The following is an 18971-nucleotide window of genomic DNA, read 5'->3' as shown; positions in this document are numbered from 1 at the left end:
ATATCTGCCCCAGGGAGACTGAGGAATAAAAAGAAAAAAACAGAGTTATGTGTACTGATTGTAATGGCAATGAACAGTCACTTATCTGAAATACCATAGGGTTTCCAACTGAGCAGGCATTTGGACCAGAAGACCTTCAAAGTCCCTTCCAAATCTGTTATTCTGTTAAATTCTGTCACAAATGCAGGCTTTGGTCACAAAAATACTTTTTTTTAATCATTGTCACAGTTTTCAATTAGGCTCTCTGATAATAACATGGTGAGTTGTCCATGGAGATTCTCACTCATCCAGGTCATGGTTGTCTGAAAGGTGCTTTTTCAAGAGAGAACTGGGCTTCCTTTGTTTTTCCTTGAAGATGTTTAGCTTCTCATTCAAGAAGCTTTTTCAGTTCTATCCTTCCCAGGCAGAACCAAAGAAGTTTCTTGAATTAGAAGCAAAACATCTTCAAGGAAAAACAAAGAAAGTCCAGTTGCCTCTTGAAAAACTGAATGAAAAACTGCTAGTGACCTTCTATTGCTGCACCATAGAGAATATTTTAACTTACTGCACCTGTGTATGGTCTGCCAATTGCACAGTGGCAGATAGGACAGCACTCCAGAGGGTCAACGTCATTGCCCAGAGGATCATTGGTTGCCCTCTCCCCTCTTTGGAAGAGCTTTAAAGCTCCCGTTGCCTTAAGAAAGTTCAAAACATTCTTACAGATCCATCTCATTCTGGGCACTCTTTTTTTTGAACTATTACCATCTAGCAGACGGTACAGGATAATAAAAACAAGGACAAATAGGCTGGAAAACAGCTTCTATCCCAGGGCAATAACCGTATTGAATTCTATGGTATAGTGCAATATCGGGTTTTCAATTTCAATTATATAGAAAGTAAAGGATGTATGTTTGTGTTTTTATTTTCATAGTTATAATGTAAACTGAAAACGGAATTTAATTTCATTGTATCATGTGCAATGACAATAAAGACAACTAAACTAAACTAAAGTAAAGTAAAAAGCATCTTTGGGACAAATATATATTCAGTATTACAGACAATCCAAAAAGAGATGTAGCCTTAAAGATAAAATAAAAGTCTGTTTGATTAAGTATGGGATCCCACCAGTGGTGGGTTCCGGATCCCATTCCAACCGGTATGGTTGGAATGGGCCTGGGGGCATCCACATAGACGCGCACAGCGCCACGCACATATGTGCACATGTGTGTAGTGTGCATTTGTCTTACCGCCTCCGTGAGCCTCCGCAACACTCCAGCTACTCAGTAAAGCGTCGCGCAGGTGCTGTATGCGCCATGTGTGTGCGTGGAAGCACAGAAGCCTTAAAAGACAGATAAGGAGCTCAGGTGGGTAGGTGGGCCCTCCGGAGCACCATACCGGAACGGTATCCTGTGCTCCGGGCAGGCTGCAGTATGCCCGTACTGGGGCATACCGCCTGCAACCCACCCCTGGATCCCACTGAAAAAAACAGAGAGAAATGTTTTGATCATCTGCACATCAGTAAGGAGGAGTTTATCCTTCTGCTATTCTGTACACCACCAGCAACTTGTATAAAGCAGGCATATGTATACATGTGTTTCAGAGTAACATACTGTTATGAAAGGAAAATGACTTGAAATTCAAATTAACTAGCTGTAGCGGTGGTAATCACAATCATGTATTATCCTCTAAACTGCTGTTTTGTTTTTCTACAGCTCAGCACAAAATCCTATCGCTCAGGCTAATTGATCTATTTCTTATTTTTTTTCTTTTTTTAAAAGAAATTACAAAAGGCCTTCCAGCTATCTAAACTCCAATGAAAACTGTTCTCTGCCTAGCAACATTGATGGCAGCAGCTGAGCCTTTGTAATCTCTCTTACTTTCTTCCCTCCTTTTTTCTCCACACCCCACCAGTTAGCAGTTTCAGAGGTCAAACTGTCAAGGCACATAACGCCAACAGAGACCTGCCCACAGTGCTTTCAAAATTCTACGAATGTAATGTAAAAATGTCAAGAAATAGGTCTTCAGTCAAAATGGAAATAGGACTAAGTTGGCGTACTGAATCGTGCAGCTTCTTTTCTCCCTCAAAAATATTATGTAACCTGTAAGTTGCACTCCACAGAACAGGATGTCAGAATGTGTTAAGTTACATAGGCCATAACACAAAACTTTCCAACTGCCAAAGACTTGTCTGAGATGGTTAATCCAGTTTTTTTAAAAAATCTGAGGAAATCTCCATATAAAATATTTTTGCACAGTATGAGATAGACACATGCTGGCTACTATTTTTGCATTAACCACCACAGAAAAAAGATAACTTGAAATTAACTCAAGCTATCGAAAGGTGTTGATTGAAACTTACTGATTGGTTACCGAATGGCTGCTTGATCGCTTAGCTTTTTGGTGGTTTCAGATCTAGATAAAGCTGATTTTTCCTCACCAATGCATATGAAAAATTAAAGGTCAACATTTCAGAAGCTGAAGAGATGAGAGAATAATTTTCAAAATGCTACCTTTATTTATAAAGCCAACATGCTACTTTGATAATTTACCCAAAGGCAAAGGTTATAGAGCTCTTATTGTGTTTTATAGCTTGTTACCAGCAACTAACTAGAAGCTAAGCTCAGTTGCCTCTAGTTTGGGCTGACTGGTGAATTCTGGGATTTGAAGTCCACATATCTTAAAATTGCCCAGGTTGAGAAATATTGCTGTAGTTAATATATGGATGGAGGACTTCCTTTGTACTCTACAGCTGTGGGTTCAATTGAAAAATCAAAAACTACACTAGAAGAAGTAGTGGCAAATCAGGTTAGCAGTCCTGTCAGGAAAACTGAGGTGGATGCAGTTGATATGAGGTGGTCATAAGAACTTAGTTACTGATTTCAACTGTACTAAACTATAAGTTTTATTTGGAATTCTATGTGGAGACTGTTGTCCTTTTATTTTCCATTCTATTTCTCTTTTTGTTTTTCAGTTAGATCCTTTTTATATCTAGCGAGTTGGCAAGATTGCACATTGACACAGATATTCCTTATGTTTTAGGACTAGCACAAAATTTGTTAAATTCTATAATTATGTGACATCTGCTTATCAGTTTTCCTAGTAAACTGCATTCCAGAGTTTCCTATGCAACTGCATTTTCTATTCTGCATAATGTATCCATTATATTAGAGAAATAAAAGGCAGATAGTTTGACCAGTCTCTTTGTAACTGGTTAGATAGTTTAAGGCAAATATTCAGAAGGGACCCAGAAATACATAGGTATTTCTTAGCATTAAATTGTGCCAATGAGTATCTATTTGGATCAATGATAAGTTTCAGGAAATGAATTATTTATCTTACCTCTTATTTTAGTACGTAGGGGATGCCCTAACCATCAAAAGCAAATTGGTTTTATTGAACAATGTGAAAAAACAAATTATGATCATCATAGTGAAACTAGTAGCTCTCAAGACTTTGGGACAATTAATTCTGTTAATATGCACATTTTTAAAAAATCCTTCCATTGTGCAAAGTATATTACAGCCTTCTTCAGTCTGGGGTTGATTTGTGCTTGCTGGGAATTATGGATTGAGAAAAGCTAGTAGAGTGTCAAAATCAAAGTATTTTGTTTTGGTCACTGATGAACCTTAGCTAGTGTAGTGGATCCTGTCCTGCAGCAGCAATTCAACTTCTAATGAATACCAAAATAACATTTCAAGTTTGAAAACATAACACCAGACCAAAAAACTGAGCTATCTCTTAATGGCTTTAGCACAATTCCAGAAACTTAATGTGATAAATATATGTATGTATGTATATGAAGTTTGTGACTCTGAAACACGGCATGTAAATAACAAAATAGTTCATGGAGGTCATTGAATTAAATCACAGTGAACACCTCGTTAATAATGTTAAGGACAAAAAATATAAAATGGAAGGAAATGAGAAATAGGCATCTTGGGCCATGTTTTTGTTCTATTTGTTGAACCACATGTATCATAAGTGGAAATTAATACCCTAATTTAACACTTATGTAATAGTGATATGAGTCATACAACTGAAATAAAAGTGTAATTTGCACAAAATGGAAATAAATACCCTAATTTAACACTCATGTATTGGAGGTATTGCTGAAATAAAAGTGTGAAATAAAAGATAAAGGAACCTGTTTCTGTTGGCATAATGTCTAGGGAGAAGAATAAATGAATATTCTATATTTAAATACAAAATATTCATTTGTATCTGATTCTCAGATACTGCCTAGATAAAGTCTTTGCAATTTTCTAATCAAAGGTTATCGGAAGTGGTTGCCATTGACTTCTTACTAGGACCAAAAGATAGTGATTGGCCAAGATCACCCAGCTGATTTTGGGCCCAACGCAGGATTAGAACTCACAGTCTCCTGGCTTCTTGCCTGGTGCTTTAACTAACCGCACCAAATTGCAAAACTGCATGTTTACATAGGAAACTGCAAAATCTAGAGTCACACCATGTTCATCTAACACAACAGGGTCAATAAAACCAGCTTCAGTTCATGTTTTGAGACAAAGTTTTCTCTAATCCAACATAGATATGTTGAGGATTTAATTTAGGACCTGCTGCATACAAAGCATTTATTCTAAGTTAGCAAATTTTTGAATTGAAAGTGATAACAGATAGCCAGATCCACGTGTTTGTTTTAGACAATAGACTGTCTTAATTCTATATAAAAAAGTATGGCATCACCCTTTTTAATAAGGCATCTTCTTATTTTGCCAGCATAGCGCAGGATTCCACTGACATTTTGCATGGTAATAACATGTAACAATACTTTTCCAAAATAACTTGTTGGATTATATCTTAATATAATCTGTTTTAAATGTGTGTTTGTGCTATAGAGACAGAGTGAGACAAACAATAAATGAGTCATAGGCTCATTTGTGGATAATACAAATAATAGCAGATTGATGACGGATGTATTTCACCCTTAGGGGGCTTATTTTCCGCTTAATAGTTACAGAAATAAAGCTTTAATTTTACTATGATAAAATTTTAAACGTATTATATTCCCTGTGTCGTAAATAACTTGTTTTATATCACAATCTCTAGGCTTATTCCCATTGATCAGTTTTATGCTTTGAATTACAAATGGCCCTTGCTTATTCAGATTTCTCTTTCAGGTAGACAGTGGATGCAACTGCTATTCAGTTAAGCTACTATTTTGACCAAACTGGTGACAGGTTCAGCTGTTAGGCCTGCTGTATTCACTTCATGTACCCTATTTATTCTCACACAACCTTTTACTCTAACAGCTCTTTTCCACTGCTCTGTTTTGCTGTGCCTTGGACATTTCTGTTCTGTCTGCTAGAAGACACAAATGTCCATTCTTGGACTTACCGTTGCTTCTTTACAGCTTTGTTTTGTTGCAATATCTCTGCCTGTCATTGTTCTGACATTTCAGCTATTCCTCTTCTTCGCTGTCACATTTCTTGTCATCTTCCACCTTCAACTTGAATATTCTTCCTGCCTTCTGATAAATCTATACCCCCACGCCCCGCCACATAGAGAGACAGACTGAGAGAGGGAGAAAAAGAGAGGGGGGGAGGGTGAGAGAGAAAGAGATTGTTTTTAGGAAGAACCCCCATCGTCTTTCTTTGCCTCACTGTGAACTCTTTATCAGTTGGCCGGCTGCCAGGATTGAGAAAGTACCGGAATGTCTGTCAATTGTGAAGCAACCTGGGATGAAGGCTTGAAACTTCCATAAGTTTTGCTTCTAACAAAAAATACTTGGGGTGGTAGAAGTCGTGATGGAAGTGTGTCATCTTCCAGACTTTTGTACGTGAGCTTCTTCCCTCATATATATTTGTATTCCTTGGGAAGCTTTTACTTTGTTCCTGGTCACCATATGAATCCAATTTTAATAAGTGTATCAGACATAACATCATTAAAAAAACATTCTATATTGGCTTCCTTTGTACGTATGAAGCAAGGGATGAAATTTGGAACAGTAGCCTAGCCATTTATACGTGAGTCATGACTGGAAATTATGTACATGAATTTCTCTGTTATAACATATGAAAATGATTTTCTGAGTGCTGTGATGTCTACGTATACATCATCTATAAAATATTTATCTCGTTATGTAAGAGAAAGTGACCCTTTTCAGACATAAATATACCCATGCTATAAATGAATTCTAGCATTCATCTTAGTTTTTATTTGAGGCATATCTTTTTGATAAATTTATGTGAGCAAATTAGAAAGAGAACATTTATCAGTATATGGTGTTAAATTCAGGAGCTTTGAGGAAAAAAAACCCTAATAAATGATAACTATTTTAGGTACATTATCTTTTCTGACAATAGATGCTGACTTGATTAGGTTATTTTTCTTCCATTTATTATGGAGAACTATGAGATTAAAAGGAATTGTTATCTTCTTTTGTACAAACAGTCTAAGAGCGTAATCATTATTTTTTATTTAGGCGCATCTCTTTGTAAAAACATTCTATATGGCCAATAGCTTGTTAGACATCTGGAAGTTTGCAGCTTGCTTAATTATTTATATTTAGGCAAAGATTTTTAACAAGTTGTAAATGTTTGTAACTTAAAACCTTCCCAGGCACAAACACTGCTCAGCAAGAGAACTCGTGTTCAGAAATATAACCCAAAATATTAACATTGATTTTGTTTTCTCACTCATTGATTCTAACACTGTACTAGAAAACAAAGCAAAACAAAGAAAAATTAAGAAGTGTTGAGTAAGCTATTTTAGCATATCTCATGATATGTATGTATTAGGGCTAAATAATGTTTTGATGATGTATACTATTTTTGTGAAGTAGTACTGTGCTTTTGCTTTCCAGTTTAGAACTTCCAAATCACTTTCCCTCAGTTTGCTTAGCCATTAATATTGAATTGATTTTTAAACTAGACTGTAGGATATGATTAGGCTGAGCCTGGATCAAACACATCCGTTTGGAGTCGCTATGGTCCCACAAGAGAGCCCAGCCTGCCATGAATTCTGTTGACTCTTATCTAGCACCAATTTTTCCTTGACCATTCGGAGACCAGGCTCTTGTGTATAGATAGCATGTAATAAACCTGAAGTGCTTTGAACTAAACTCCTGTTCCTGGTTACTTGTGCCCAACATAGACTACCTAAACATGGGAAGTCTGTGTCGACAGGGTTGCCTTTTCTACTCTTGGACAGAAACAGGGTCTGTACTGAAGGATAATTGTATCTTTTACAGATTCACAATGATTCACATTTTCCCCTTCATTAGAATTAAGTATTTAAATTAAGAAAATACATGCATAGACATGCTTGATGGGAATTTTGTGTTAAATTCTGCAACCTGCTAAAGTACTAAAGTGCTAAAGCCTGATTTTCCGAGTCTTGGATTATTTTTCCTTCTTCTTGTATATTTGGCTTTTACTTCTGTAGGCATTGCTTCACATTTCATGTATTTTTGGCAGTCTTAAGAACTAGGAACCTTGAAAAGAAGTGTGTGTGTGTGTGTTTAAAAGGTGGAAATCAACATAGAATGAGGTGTATGACAAGGCGATACAATATCACCTATCCTTTTTTCAGCCTGCCTTGAAGAAGTATTTCACAAACTAGTCTGGGCAAAAGATGGAATAAAAATCAATGGCGCCTATTTAAATCACTTAAGATTTGAAGATGATGATGTTCTCTTTTCATAAGACCCAGAAAAAACACATACAAGAGCTGCACAAAGCAGGAGAACAATTTGGCTTAAAAATAAAGGTGAAAAAGAGCCAGATTGTGTTTAATAAATTCACCAATGGAAAACATATCTCTGTCTGTCTGTCTGTCTGTCTGTCTGTCTGTCTGTCTGTCTGTCTGTCTGTCTGTCTGTCTGTCTGTCTGTCTGTCTGTCTGTCTATCTATCTATCTATCTATCTATCTATCTATCTATCTATCTATCTATCTATCTATCTATCTATCTATCTATCATCTAACTATAGAATAGCTAGACATAGTAGACCAAGAAGATTGCATCAGCCTATTCACCAAAGCAACTGAAGGCAGGCAAGAAGCAATGGATGGAAACTAATCAAGCAGAGAAACAACCTAGAATTAACTAATTGTGGGAGTAGGACTGGATTTCCAGAGGGGAAAAAAATTCAGACTACAGGGACCAGGAGCACTACAAGGTGACCCTGAGGACAGATAAACCTCCAAGTGCTTCAATGCCCTCTAAAGGTGTCAAACACACCGTGTCATGTTGCCGTCACATGACGTTTTGTGATTTTTTTCCCATTCACAGAGCTGGAGTGGGTGTGGCCTACGGGCCACCAGTTTGACACTCCTGCTCTAAAAGAATGCAAATGACCAGTTGTCTATGAGGAATATAAATCCTTCCATTCCCCACTATCCGGTGAAGCTTCCTGGATGAGAAGCGAAACGTCTTCAAAGAAAAAAACAAGAAAGTCCAGTTGCCTCCTGAAAAAGCACCTTTGGGACAACCGTGACCTGGATGACTGAGAATCTCTACAAACCTAGAATTAAGGAGAAATTTCCTGGTAGAACAATTAATCAGCAGAACACTTGGCCAATGGCTCTCAACGGAGCTGGTGGCAAGTGGACCAAGACAGTCATAGAATGGATTCCATGAAAAAAAGCATCCACAAAAGAGACCTAAAACAAGATGGATCAATGACATCAGCAAGCATTGTGGGCCCTACTGTGATAGACAATGGCTAAAATGATGATAAATGATGATAGATGCATTCATAAAACTAAACATCTTGTTAAAAACCTTCCTTTTCTTTATACATCTCCCTGAAGTGCAAGCATTGGGACAGAACTATTTTTAAAAAGTCAGCCTAGAAAATGGTGTCATTCTCTGTGAAAACAAGATTTTGATTAGGATTTGACCCTAATCTCCTGGATTCTGTGCAGCTTTCACTGTTGATCTACTCAGTTCTTCCCTGGTATCATTGCATCATCATTTCTGAATATCTCCAAATTTGTGCTCATTCTGTGTTTATTGACGGTTAGGTGCTCTTCTAGTTCTCAACAAATGTTCTTATACTTTTGTCATATGGCAATGAAATCAAATATCTGTTAGAACTTTACCCAGGGCAAAAAAATAAATTTTCTAAAAACTCAGCCAGCAGGCAAGAGGTAACAAGATCAAGGACAAACCTCTGATAAATACATTGCTTTTATTACCTATGCTGTCTCCTTTAGAAAAGTCAGCTACTCTGGAATCAAGTCCTCTGTTTATATCATGGTTTAAAGTGTGCATCTCTTTCTCTCAACTCTATGTGGTAATAGACTTCTTGTTGCTTGTGTTATGTTTTGATAATGGTCCTGTCTAGTCTCGGGCTTTTTGCTTCTGATCTTGCCAGCTTCACGAAGTCATCAGAAGATCACTGTGCCTTTACAGAGACATCAATATTGCCTTGGGCAGTTCCCCTCTTCATTAATCTGAGATGATGCAGAAGTTTCTGAGAGACTGTGTCATCTGTGTAGATCAATCTTTTTGGCCAAGAGGCTGCAGTGCTACAAAGCATGACAGACATTTTGGGGCTACATTTTTCTCTAACAGAGCCCTAACAAAGCTTCTAACAGCAGAGAAGATCCTCTACTTAAATATTTCAAATGCTGGCATGAAAGAGTCTTACAGTTTTCAGCCTGATAGGTATTCTTGATGGCTGAATGTACAATCTCCGGCTGGCAGATGAGAAGAAGGGTTGGAATAGGAGAGAGGAAGCAGCCAAAATTGATATGCAGCATTGAGGACCCCTGCATTTAGAGGCACAGATTGTAAGCAATCAGGCTAAATGAAATTCTCAGGCCCAGGCCTTATCTTCCTAGATAACCTCATTCATCCTGTGAGTTTCTGAGGACAAAAAGAAAAAAAAGAGAGAAATGAATGGATTCATTTGTGCTGTCTGAATGGAATGCTAATGAAAGGAGGTAGGGAAAATTATTTGTATTGGGCAGCTGGAAAGAAGGCAGTTCCTGACTTTCCCTGTTACTGCTGCAACAAGTGACTGGCAGCCTAGTAAGGACAAAGCAAGGGAATATTTTGTAACTGAAAAGAAAAAGGCAAGAAAGATGCCTTCCCAGGAAAAGAAAGCTATGTTCTTTAGATGCATGACATACAACCAGATGGAGACCCCTACTGTAGCATGGAAGCCCGAAAGAACAACCTTTATATCTCAAATTAACCATTCCTCATGGGTGAAGCCATGTTGTCTTGGTAAGTTTTATGGACATTTTTCAAAGCTTTGCCTATCAGTAGTTGAAATGCATGGGTGGGTGTTTTGCGCTGTTTGTGTAGTTTGAAAAAGTTTGAAAAGACATTGGCCCAATGGATGGTATGGTTACTTTCTGTGCCTAGAGTATCTAACAGGGTAAATTTCTACTCAGAAGTAAGCTTTATTTAATTTAAAGAGGCTTAGTATAAGCAAGTATGCAGAGATATACATGCAGCCCTAATTGTTCTTGTCATTGTAATGACCATTGTTTTTTAAACGTAGCTTGAATTAAAACATATTTCTAAATTATTTTTCCTCTTGGTGGCAAAAGCTCACAAATCTTGATGCAACTGCTTACATTTTGGGGTTAGGATTTTGGATCATTGCTTTTATTGTTTTCTGGGGTTTTTTAATAATTCAGTTTAGTCTCATCTTTGAACTAAAATGGTGTAAAGTGGTGTACTATCAAAAAAATACAAATAAGAGAAAATATAATTCATACCAAAATACAGCAAAATATTGTACATATAGAAACCATAGTAATTCAGATATATTCTTTTAAAGGAATTTGTTTATTTTCCCTCATAGATGTATGGATATGTATATGTATTGCCACATGCATATTCATGCTATTTGCAGCTTAACATGTATTTATATTAAATGCCAGAAGTAGATATTTAATGTTATTCAAGATTTTTCAGTATTTGTAATGATATTTTTATGCAGTCTAATTATTGATTTCTAGAAGAATTGTCTGCAGGACACAGGATCTGCTATGCATTTTTTTTTGGAAAACAATGTTATTCATGAATTTTGTTTTTCTAGTGGCAAAAAAGACAGATGCTGGGGCCGTGAGACACAAAACAGTAGGAAAGAGCTATGCTAAGCATCTATCTCCATTAGTCAGGGTGGAAAAAAAATTCTGAAAGTTTTGATTTGTTAGTCAACATTAGATAAATGGTTAACATTTTCCATATGTCTTGGTACAGCAACAACAGTGATCTCAAAATGTAAATAATGGCTTTGCATTAATTTAGTATAACTCACATGCCAACTTGCAAAATAGATTTCGCCCCATTAAAAGGAAAAAAACTGAAATAAATAACTTCCCAAATAAGAAGATAAATGGAAACAAGGCCTAATTATCTTTTGCGATAACACCCTTAGCATGCAGGACGCTTAAAATTTGCTTATTTTCACTCAGTCTTTATGATCTATGACAAACTTATTCATGTAAAGAAAGCGCCATTTGTTTTTATATGGATGGCTGTACCTGGAGAATGGGAATTCTCCTAATCCTGACTAGATTCTGGGGGATGAAGGAACAGGAATGCGAAGCAACCATAAACAAAACTACTGTATGTATGTCTTGCATGATATTTGTGTCTATGTTTCTACGTACTGAACACATTTTGAATTTATTTATGATACATCATGGATAATGTGAAAAGATGGTACTTAATAGAGTCTTACAAGTGAAATATTTGAGTGGATTTAGTTATTTTTGCGTCAAGTGCCTAGATTACCGTATTTTTCGCCTTATAAGACGCACTTTTTTACTCCAAAAAAGAGGGTAAAAATCTGAGTGCGTCTTGTAAGCCGAATGTAACCACTGGGTCATCTGAAAATGGGGCAGGCAAAGAGGGGGCTGCAGAAATCGTGATGGCTGGAAAGGAGAGAGGTTTCGCTTTCAGAGCTCCCGCTTGGCTGGGCTCCCGAGAGGGCTTAGGCAGTGGTGGCGGTGGCAGCGACTCCTCACATTGCTGGGGCGCTGCTTTAAGCTGCCCTCCTCCTGCAAACGAAAGGTGCCTCAAGGCTTTGGCTCCTGAGACCGGTGCGCTGCCATCCAAAATGCTGGTACCACGATCGCTGCAGTGCCCGCTTTACCTGCCGCTTCTCGGGCAGTTCCAGGCGGCAGAGATCGTAGTAATAGCATTTTGGATGGCAGCGCACCGATCTCAGGAGCGAAAGCCTTTGAATCAAGTTTGATTGTGTCCCATCTAGCGTTCTCCACCCCCAACCCCAAATCTCTCCGGATCCGGAGAGATTTGGGGTTGGGGGTGGAGAACGCTAGATGGGACACAATCAAACTTGATTCAAAGGCTTTCTCTCCGGATCCGGAGAGATTTGGGGTTGGGGGTGGAGAACGCTAGATGGGACACAATCAAACTTGATTCAAAGGCTTTCGCTCCTGAGATCGGTGCGCTGCCAGGCGGCAGAGATTGTAGTAATAGCATTTTGGATGGCAGCGCACCGATCTCAGGAGCGAAAGCCTTTGAATCGAGTTTGATTGTGTCCCATCTAGCGTTCTCCACCCCCAACCCCAAATCTCTCCGGATCCAGAGAGATTTGGGGTTGGGGGTGGAGAACGCTAGATGGGACACAATCAAACTTGATTCAAAGGCTTTTGCTCCTGAGATCGGTGCGCTGCCAGGCGGCAGAGATCGTAGTAATAGCATTTTGGATGGCAGCGCACCGATCTCAGGAGCGAAAGCCTTTGAATCGAGTTTGATTGTGTCCCATCTAGCATTCTCCACCCCCAACCCCAAATCTCTCCGGATCTGCTTATTGCTATTGCTGCTATTGCACCCAGCTACTGTATCTCTTTGCTGCATGACAGATCCGGGCGGATTGGGGGTGGGTGGGTGGAGAACGCTAGATTGGGAAGTTAAAAGTTTTAGATGAGCCACCGGCTGGAGGGCTGGGGCCATGCAAGAAGCCCGCTCAGGCAGGGAAGGAGGGAAGGAGGGGAGGAGGGAGTGAGGATAGACAAGTAAGAGGGAAAGAGGAAAGAAAGCAGGAGGGCAGAAGGGAGGTGGAAGGAAGGAAAGAAAAGCAGACACGCTGGAGGGAAAGAGGAAAGAAGGCAAGCAGGCAGGAAGGAGGCAGAAGGAAGGAGGGAAGGATGGAACTGGAAGGGAGGCAGGGAAGGAGGGAGGGAGAAAGGAAGGATAGGAGGATAGGGAAAGAGGAAAGAAGGCAGGCAGGCAGAAGGGAGGGAGGTGCAAGGAAGGAAGGAAGCATAGATAAGCAGGAGGGAAAGAAGGCAGGCAGGCAGGAGGAAAGAGGAAGGAGGGAACTGGAAGGGAGGCAGGAAGGAAGGGAAGGAGGAAGGGAGGGTGGAAGGAAGGATAGACAAGTAAGAGGGAAAGAGGAAAGAAAGCATCTGAATGTACTAAACACGAGTCTTCAGGGAAAAGATGGATACATTGTGAAAACTCAGCTGTCAGTTGATCTTAATGTTATGAAATGAAAAGTATGCCATTTGCAATTAACTTGGCATAAAATAATTCATTTGCATTTAATTGTTATTGTTCAAAGAATGTTCGGAAAAATGTTCGGCCCTCCAGCATGTTCACTTCATCCAATCTGGCCCTCTTTGAAAAAAGTTTGGACACCCCTGTGTTACATGGTTGACATAAAATTGTTCTTAAACTGCTGTTAACTTTATACAGTTGATATAAAATATTTTACTATAGTATTTGGTTCAGAATCTTTTTTTTCTAGATTTTCCTCCTTTAAAATTGGGTGCGTCTTATATTCTGGAGCGTCTTATAGGGCGAAAAATACGGTACTTCTTTCAGGATAACAGGAAAAAAGTATATAGTAAAACACAAAGCAGATAACATTTGGCATGTAAGAAACAAGTTATATTATTAGCAATTACAAATAGGCTAAGAAGGATGTTCCAAAAGTTTCAAATTTTAAAGCTGACAACATTTTTTAAAACAATTAATTTGGGCTTCTTTGGATTGTTTTGATACTTTAGATGGTTATTTAAATCTTGAAACACTTCCAGAAACAACTGTTTTCATTTTAACATGTTTTGAGCTTAAAACATGTATGTTCTTTTTCTGAGAACTACGGGTTACAGAATGGAGACGAGGTGGAGAGAAAGGCTAACACGTTTATTCGCTAACAAATGGTTGCCAACAAGGCAGCTAACAGAGTGCCCTCCTAGCTGTCGACAACAGCTGAGTTCAAGCAAGCCCGCTCTTTTTACAGCTCAACCAATTAGAACAGGGGGTGGCACCCTGTAGCTGGTGGACCGGAGTGGAGACTATGGGCACAGCAATTTACAATTCAAATTATTTTATACATCATTAGTGAATAGGATGGTTATTAAAAATGTTACTTCTCACAGATCAGATAGAAAATGATTACTGTATAATAAAGCCCTAACCCTGTTTATTAGAGATGTCAGCTCTTCAAAATAGACCAGTTCAGGAAACAGATACCACTAGAACAACTGTAATGGTACTTTTTAAATCAGGGGTGTCCAAACTTGGCAACTTTAAGACTTGTGGACTTCAACTCCCAGAATTCCCCAGCCAGGCTGGGGAATTCTGGGAGTTGAAGTCCACAAGTCTTAAAGTTGCCAAGTTTGGACACCCCTGTTTTAAATCATAGAATCTTGAAAGCCTAGGCTGTCTTAGGCCTGACTCCTTTTGCTCTGGACAAGCTTGAGTAATTTCTTCACCTTCTCCTGTCTATCACAGCTTAGCTGATGTTCACATAAAGGTTGTGAATTCTTTTTGAAGGCCAGCTTTGTACTCCTCTACAGACAGCAAGTAGCTGAACTAAAGTTTTTATTTATTTAATCGTATCTATATAGAAAAACATGACTCTGTGTGGCATACAATAAAAACAATCCATACAAACAATCCATACATACAATCCTTAGGGAGTAGATCCTTCTCTGTGATGGGCCCAACCCTCTGGAATGACCTCCCCCCTGACATTCGAACTACCACCGACCTCCGTTCCTTCCGGCAAAAGTTAAAGACTCACCTATTTCAATCAGCTGGCCTGGCACTTTCTTAGTTCTACCTCCCGGGGATTTATTCATTTTAATTGGGTTTGGGGTTTTAAAAAGTTTTTAATACACTATATACTATATTTAATATTTATTATTCTATGTACAGTCTTGCAACCTCCTCCACCTACGTATTTAATTATTTAACTGTTTTGTATGTATTTTATAACGTATTTTAGTGACTGTACACCGCCCCGAGTCCCTTTCGGGAGAGGGGGCGGTCTATAAATATGAATAATAAATAAAATAAAAATCCATTCCACAATTAAAAACATAAATATTATTGAAAGATCAGGAGAGAGCCTATTCAGTGTTATAGGCAATTTAACCACCTCACTAGTTCAGGATTTTTTTGAGACCTTCAAGCCTATTGACTCAACTTTTGAGTAAATATGTAGTGTTAGATCCATCCACTTGTAATTCTTTACTCAGCCTATAAAATTATGCTACATTTATTGGAGTTATTTAAATAATCTTACTGAAGTAAGATTACAAATTAATAAGATGGCATCAATCTCTTGGGATCCTTCACCATTGAACATGTTTCATAGATCTATTAGGAACTGTAGTTCACAAAGTTTTGGAAGACCACAGTTTCCTCACCCCTGGTCTATCAGACTTCTTGAGAATCTTATATGACCTTACTTTTCCAAGGTTGCAATATAATGGATGATTAGTAGGAGGAAGTAACTCACATCAAAATCAATATAATAAATAAACTGCTTTAATAGTTAGGTTTTCAGGTTTGTATGATGCCCAAAGTCAGTTCTGAGGTGATATAAATTATTTCTATTAAATAAATATTTCCTAGTAAACATTCATAGGTGTTCTAAGGCCCCATATATGGGAATCTATTTGGATGCATGTATCTGAGGATTGGAGAACCACTTTTGCCTAGTGTTTAAGGCATCAGACTAGAAAACGAGACATCACAATTTCTAGTGTCACCTTGCACATGAAGCCAGCTGGGTGATCTTGGGCCAGTAATTTTCTCTCAGTCCTGGGAAGGAGGGTATGGCAAAGTTTTTTTTTGAAAAACCTTGCCAAGAAAATTGCAGGGACTTGTCCAGGCAGTCTCTGAGAATTGGACATGATTGAACAGAAGGGGGGGAAATGAAGCCAGTTTCTTCCATGAAAGTTATGTACTTCCATAATCAATTTTGGAAGGATAGTACTATATTTGCTACACATCTTATGCATTCTTCCTACCTGACCTTTGTATAATAGAATTGTGTATGGTGTACATAGAGTACTGGTCTGCAGCTCCTTAAGGGAAATATATTTCTTCCCAGGATCATACTGCAGCTCTAAGGGAAATTGTGGAGTCCTGGGTGAAGACACAACTACTTAAGGAATTGTAAATGCAAGGTACACTCAATCATTTATTGAAAGGCCTCTGGTAATATGTGTGTGTGTGTGTATACACACACATCCATGTGTGTGTGTGTGTGTGTGCGTGTGTACGTGTGTGTGAAAACACAAGATTATATTCTTTTTACTTGGTTCCAAAGAAGAAAAGATACTTTGGAAGGGTGTAGGCCACTATTTGTGCCTGCTTAAGGAACTCTTTTCTTTTCCTGATCTTGCATGAAAGCTCTGTCTCCTTGGAAAACATTTGAGTTAAAGAAGATTCAACAAGATATTCTAAAGTCATTGTACTCAGTCGTCACCATCACCTTCTTAATGTAAATGTATACTTTCTGGGGCTACCATGCACTTTTTGAAATAGGTGCTAACAGGTTCACTACATTCCAAAACACAATTATGCTCCAACACATAATTGTATGCTTCAGATTCAAATAGATGGTATCGGTAATCTATTTGGTTCATGATATCATAAAAATGTAGCCTGTAATGCAGTACATCTGTACAGTCATATTTGAAAAATGTGCTTCCTGGATTTGACACTTTATACTCTTGTTTGGATTAGATGGCTGTGTTATGGTGATATTCATTTAACTGTAATCATATTATGGAAACAGAATTATTTCTTACTTTCTTTAATGCTATTTTTATGACAATCGTCAGAGGTCAATTCTTTATGTTGATTTTATTGGGTATTTTAGTACCTTTACGTATGGTCGATCATGACATTTTGCTGAATTGCCTGTCCTTGCAAAAAAGTGTTCCCTTTCTGGTTGGTGAAGTAAGAAATTCTCCATTTTCATAAAAGCAAACACCATGAAGCACAGTTAATTGTGCATTTCAAGAGTGTTCATACTTTTGAAAAGTTTGTATATAAACATATGTGGATGATATGTCTTCTCTACATACTTTTTAAAAGAGATTTTAACTTTCACATGGCACGGTTGATTTTATGTACCTTTTGGAATTTAAAACTATTAGCTTTCCAAGACCTCATTTAAAGTAATGATGAAGTTTATTGTATTGAGAAAAATATCCGGATGTCTCCCAATTACTGAAAAATTAAATGTAGCTTGCTGCATTAGTAGCATTCCCTGGTTGCCAACCAGGGAATGCCAAGGTTGGCTGGCTGGTTGGGGCCTTGCCCCTAGAATTAGGACAGGAAATGGCCCTGAAGGAGATTTCTGGGAAATGTAGTTCCCAGCGGAAGGAGTAAAATCAGAGTGCTGGGAGTACGAGAGCAGAATTGAGCATTTGAGGACTGAGAGGGAATGAAAAGAATGAAGCTGCTATGAGGAAAAGAGGCTTCACTCCTTTAGAAAGAGAGAGAGATTGCCATCGCAAGGAAGGAAGGATGTCCATATCTTGACCTAGAGACTGTATTCTGGCTGAGAGGAAGACTCCATAGGCCAGGGGTGTCCAAACTTGGGAACTTTAAGACTTGTGGACTTCAACTCCCAGAATTCCCCAGCCAGCATGGCTGGCTGGGGAATTCTGGGAGTTGAAGTCCACAAGTCTTAAAGTTCCCAAGTTTGGACACCCCTGCCATAAGCCTCTCAACTGGGCCTGCAGAGGCTGTGTTTATGAGGCAACAGGTTTGATGAGGGAGGGGCCATTTGGCCAAAAAGGACAGTATTTAAGACACTTTTAGCTCCATCGGATTTAATATTTTATTTTATTGTGTTTAATATGATTTTATCTTAATGGGCATTTTTAATTAAAGCCCATAACTCCCTCCAAGCTATTAAAGGGGTGAAAGGGCCCAATTGGTAGCGGCCCTTTCAGGGGCAGCACTAGATAAATAATATACAAATGGTATGGAATCACTTACCTGCGGGTTCGCGGGATCGCATCCTGCCCCATACATCCCTACGACCAATTCACTCTCACAGAGAGGGACTTCTCCGGGTGCCGTCCACTAAGCAGTGCTAAAGGGCAGCGCCCAGGAGCAGGGCCTTCTCTGTGATGGGCCCAGCCCTCTGGAATGACCTCCCCCCCGACATTAGGATTACCACCGACCTCCGCTCCTTCCGTTCAAAACTCAAGACCCACCTTTTTCAACTAGCCGGCCTGGCTCAACCATAGTTCCATCTTAATCCTCCTGGCAATCTTTTAAACTCGTAATTTTATATTGGGGTATTTTAATTCTTAATTTTATTATTACTATTTCTGTGTACTGTAATGATTGTTGTGTGTTTTTATACCTCCTCCGTGAAATGTGAAATGTTTAATTGTATAATATGTGCTTTTTATTTATTGTACGCCGCCCTGAGTCCCTTCGTGGAGAGGAAGCGGCTAACAAATCTAATAAAATCTAAAAAATCTAAACTTATCCATTGTAAATCCCTCACAGTTTGCTAATACTTGGGGGGGGGATGTTTTGTTTTTGTTTTGATATATTTTGCCCAAAGTAGTTTAATGGGCTATTTCAATTGGAAGTATGGCTCAGAGGCCTTAAGGCTTTATTGTATGGAAAAATCTATTCGTGCTGCCTCTGAATCAAGTACAAAGTGAAAATACAGTATATCAAAATCCCTTACAGAAAAATAAGATGTGCTTTTTCAGGCAGCAGGAGCAAGACTTAACATGTGAGAGGTTGGAATTGTCCCTACTTGGTG

General features: G+C 38.6%; 1 protein-coding gene across 3 annotated transcripts in view; it reads left to right on the top strand.

Annotated features, from left to right (window-relative positions):
* Window positions 1-10029: 10029 nt before the first annotated feature.
* Window positions 10030-18971, top strand: part of LOC309392387 ((E2-independent) E3 ubiquitin-conjugating enzyme FATS) — a gene marked incomplete at its 5' end in the record, with an annotated part of 122057 nt that continues 113115 nt past the window's right edge. For all 3 annotated transcript variants that reach the window (XR_014175436.1, XM_081953569.1, XM_081953568.1), the window contains one exon: window positions 10030-10174. Coding sequence is in view for 2 of the 3 variants with exons in the window: in XM_081953569.1 (XP_081809695.1) it covers window positions 10030-10174 (145 nt within the window). The remainder of the gene's footprint in view (window positions 10175-18971) is intronic.

Source organism: Natrix helvetica (assembly GCF_964273705.1).
Source record: "Natrix helvetica genome assembly, chromosome: 5".
Taxonomy (NCBI): Eukaryota; Metazoa; Chordata; class Lepidosauria; order Squamata; family Natricidae; genus Natrix; species Natrix helvetica.
Note: the sequence above shows the minus strand (reverse complement) of the source record. Positions and strands in the feature narration are given on the sequence as shown.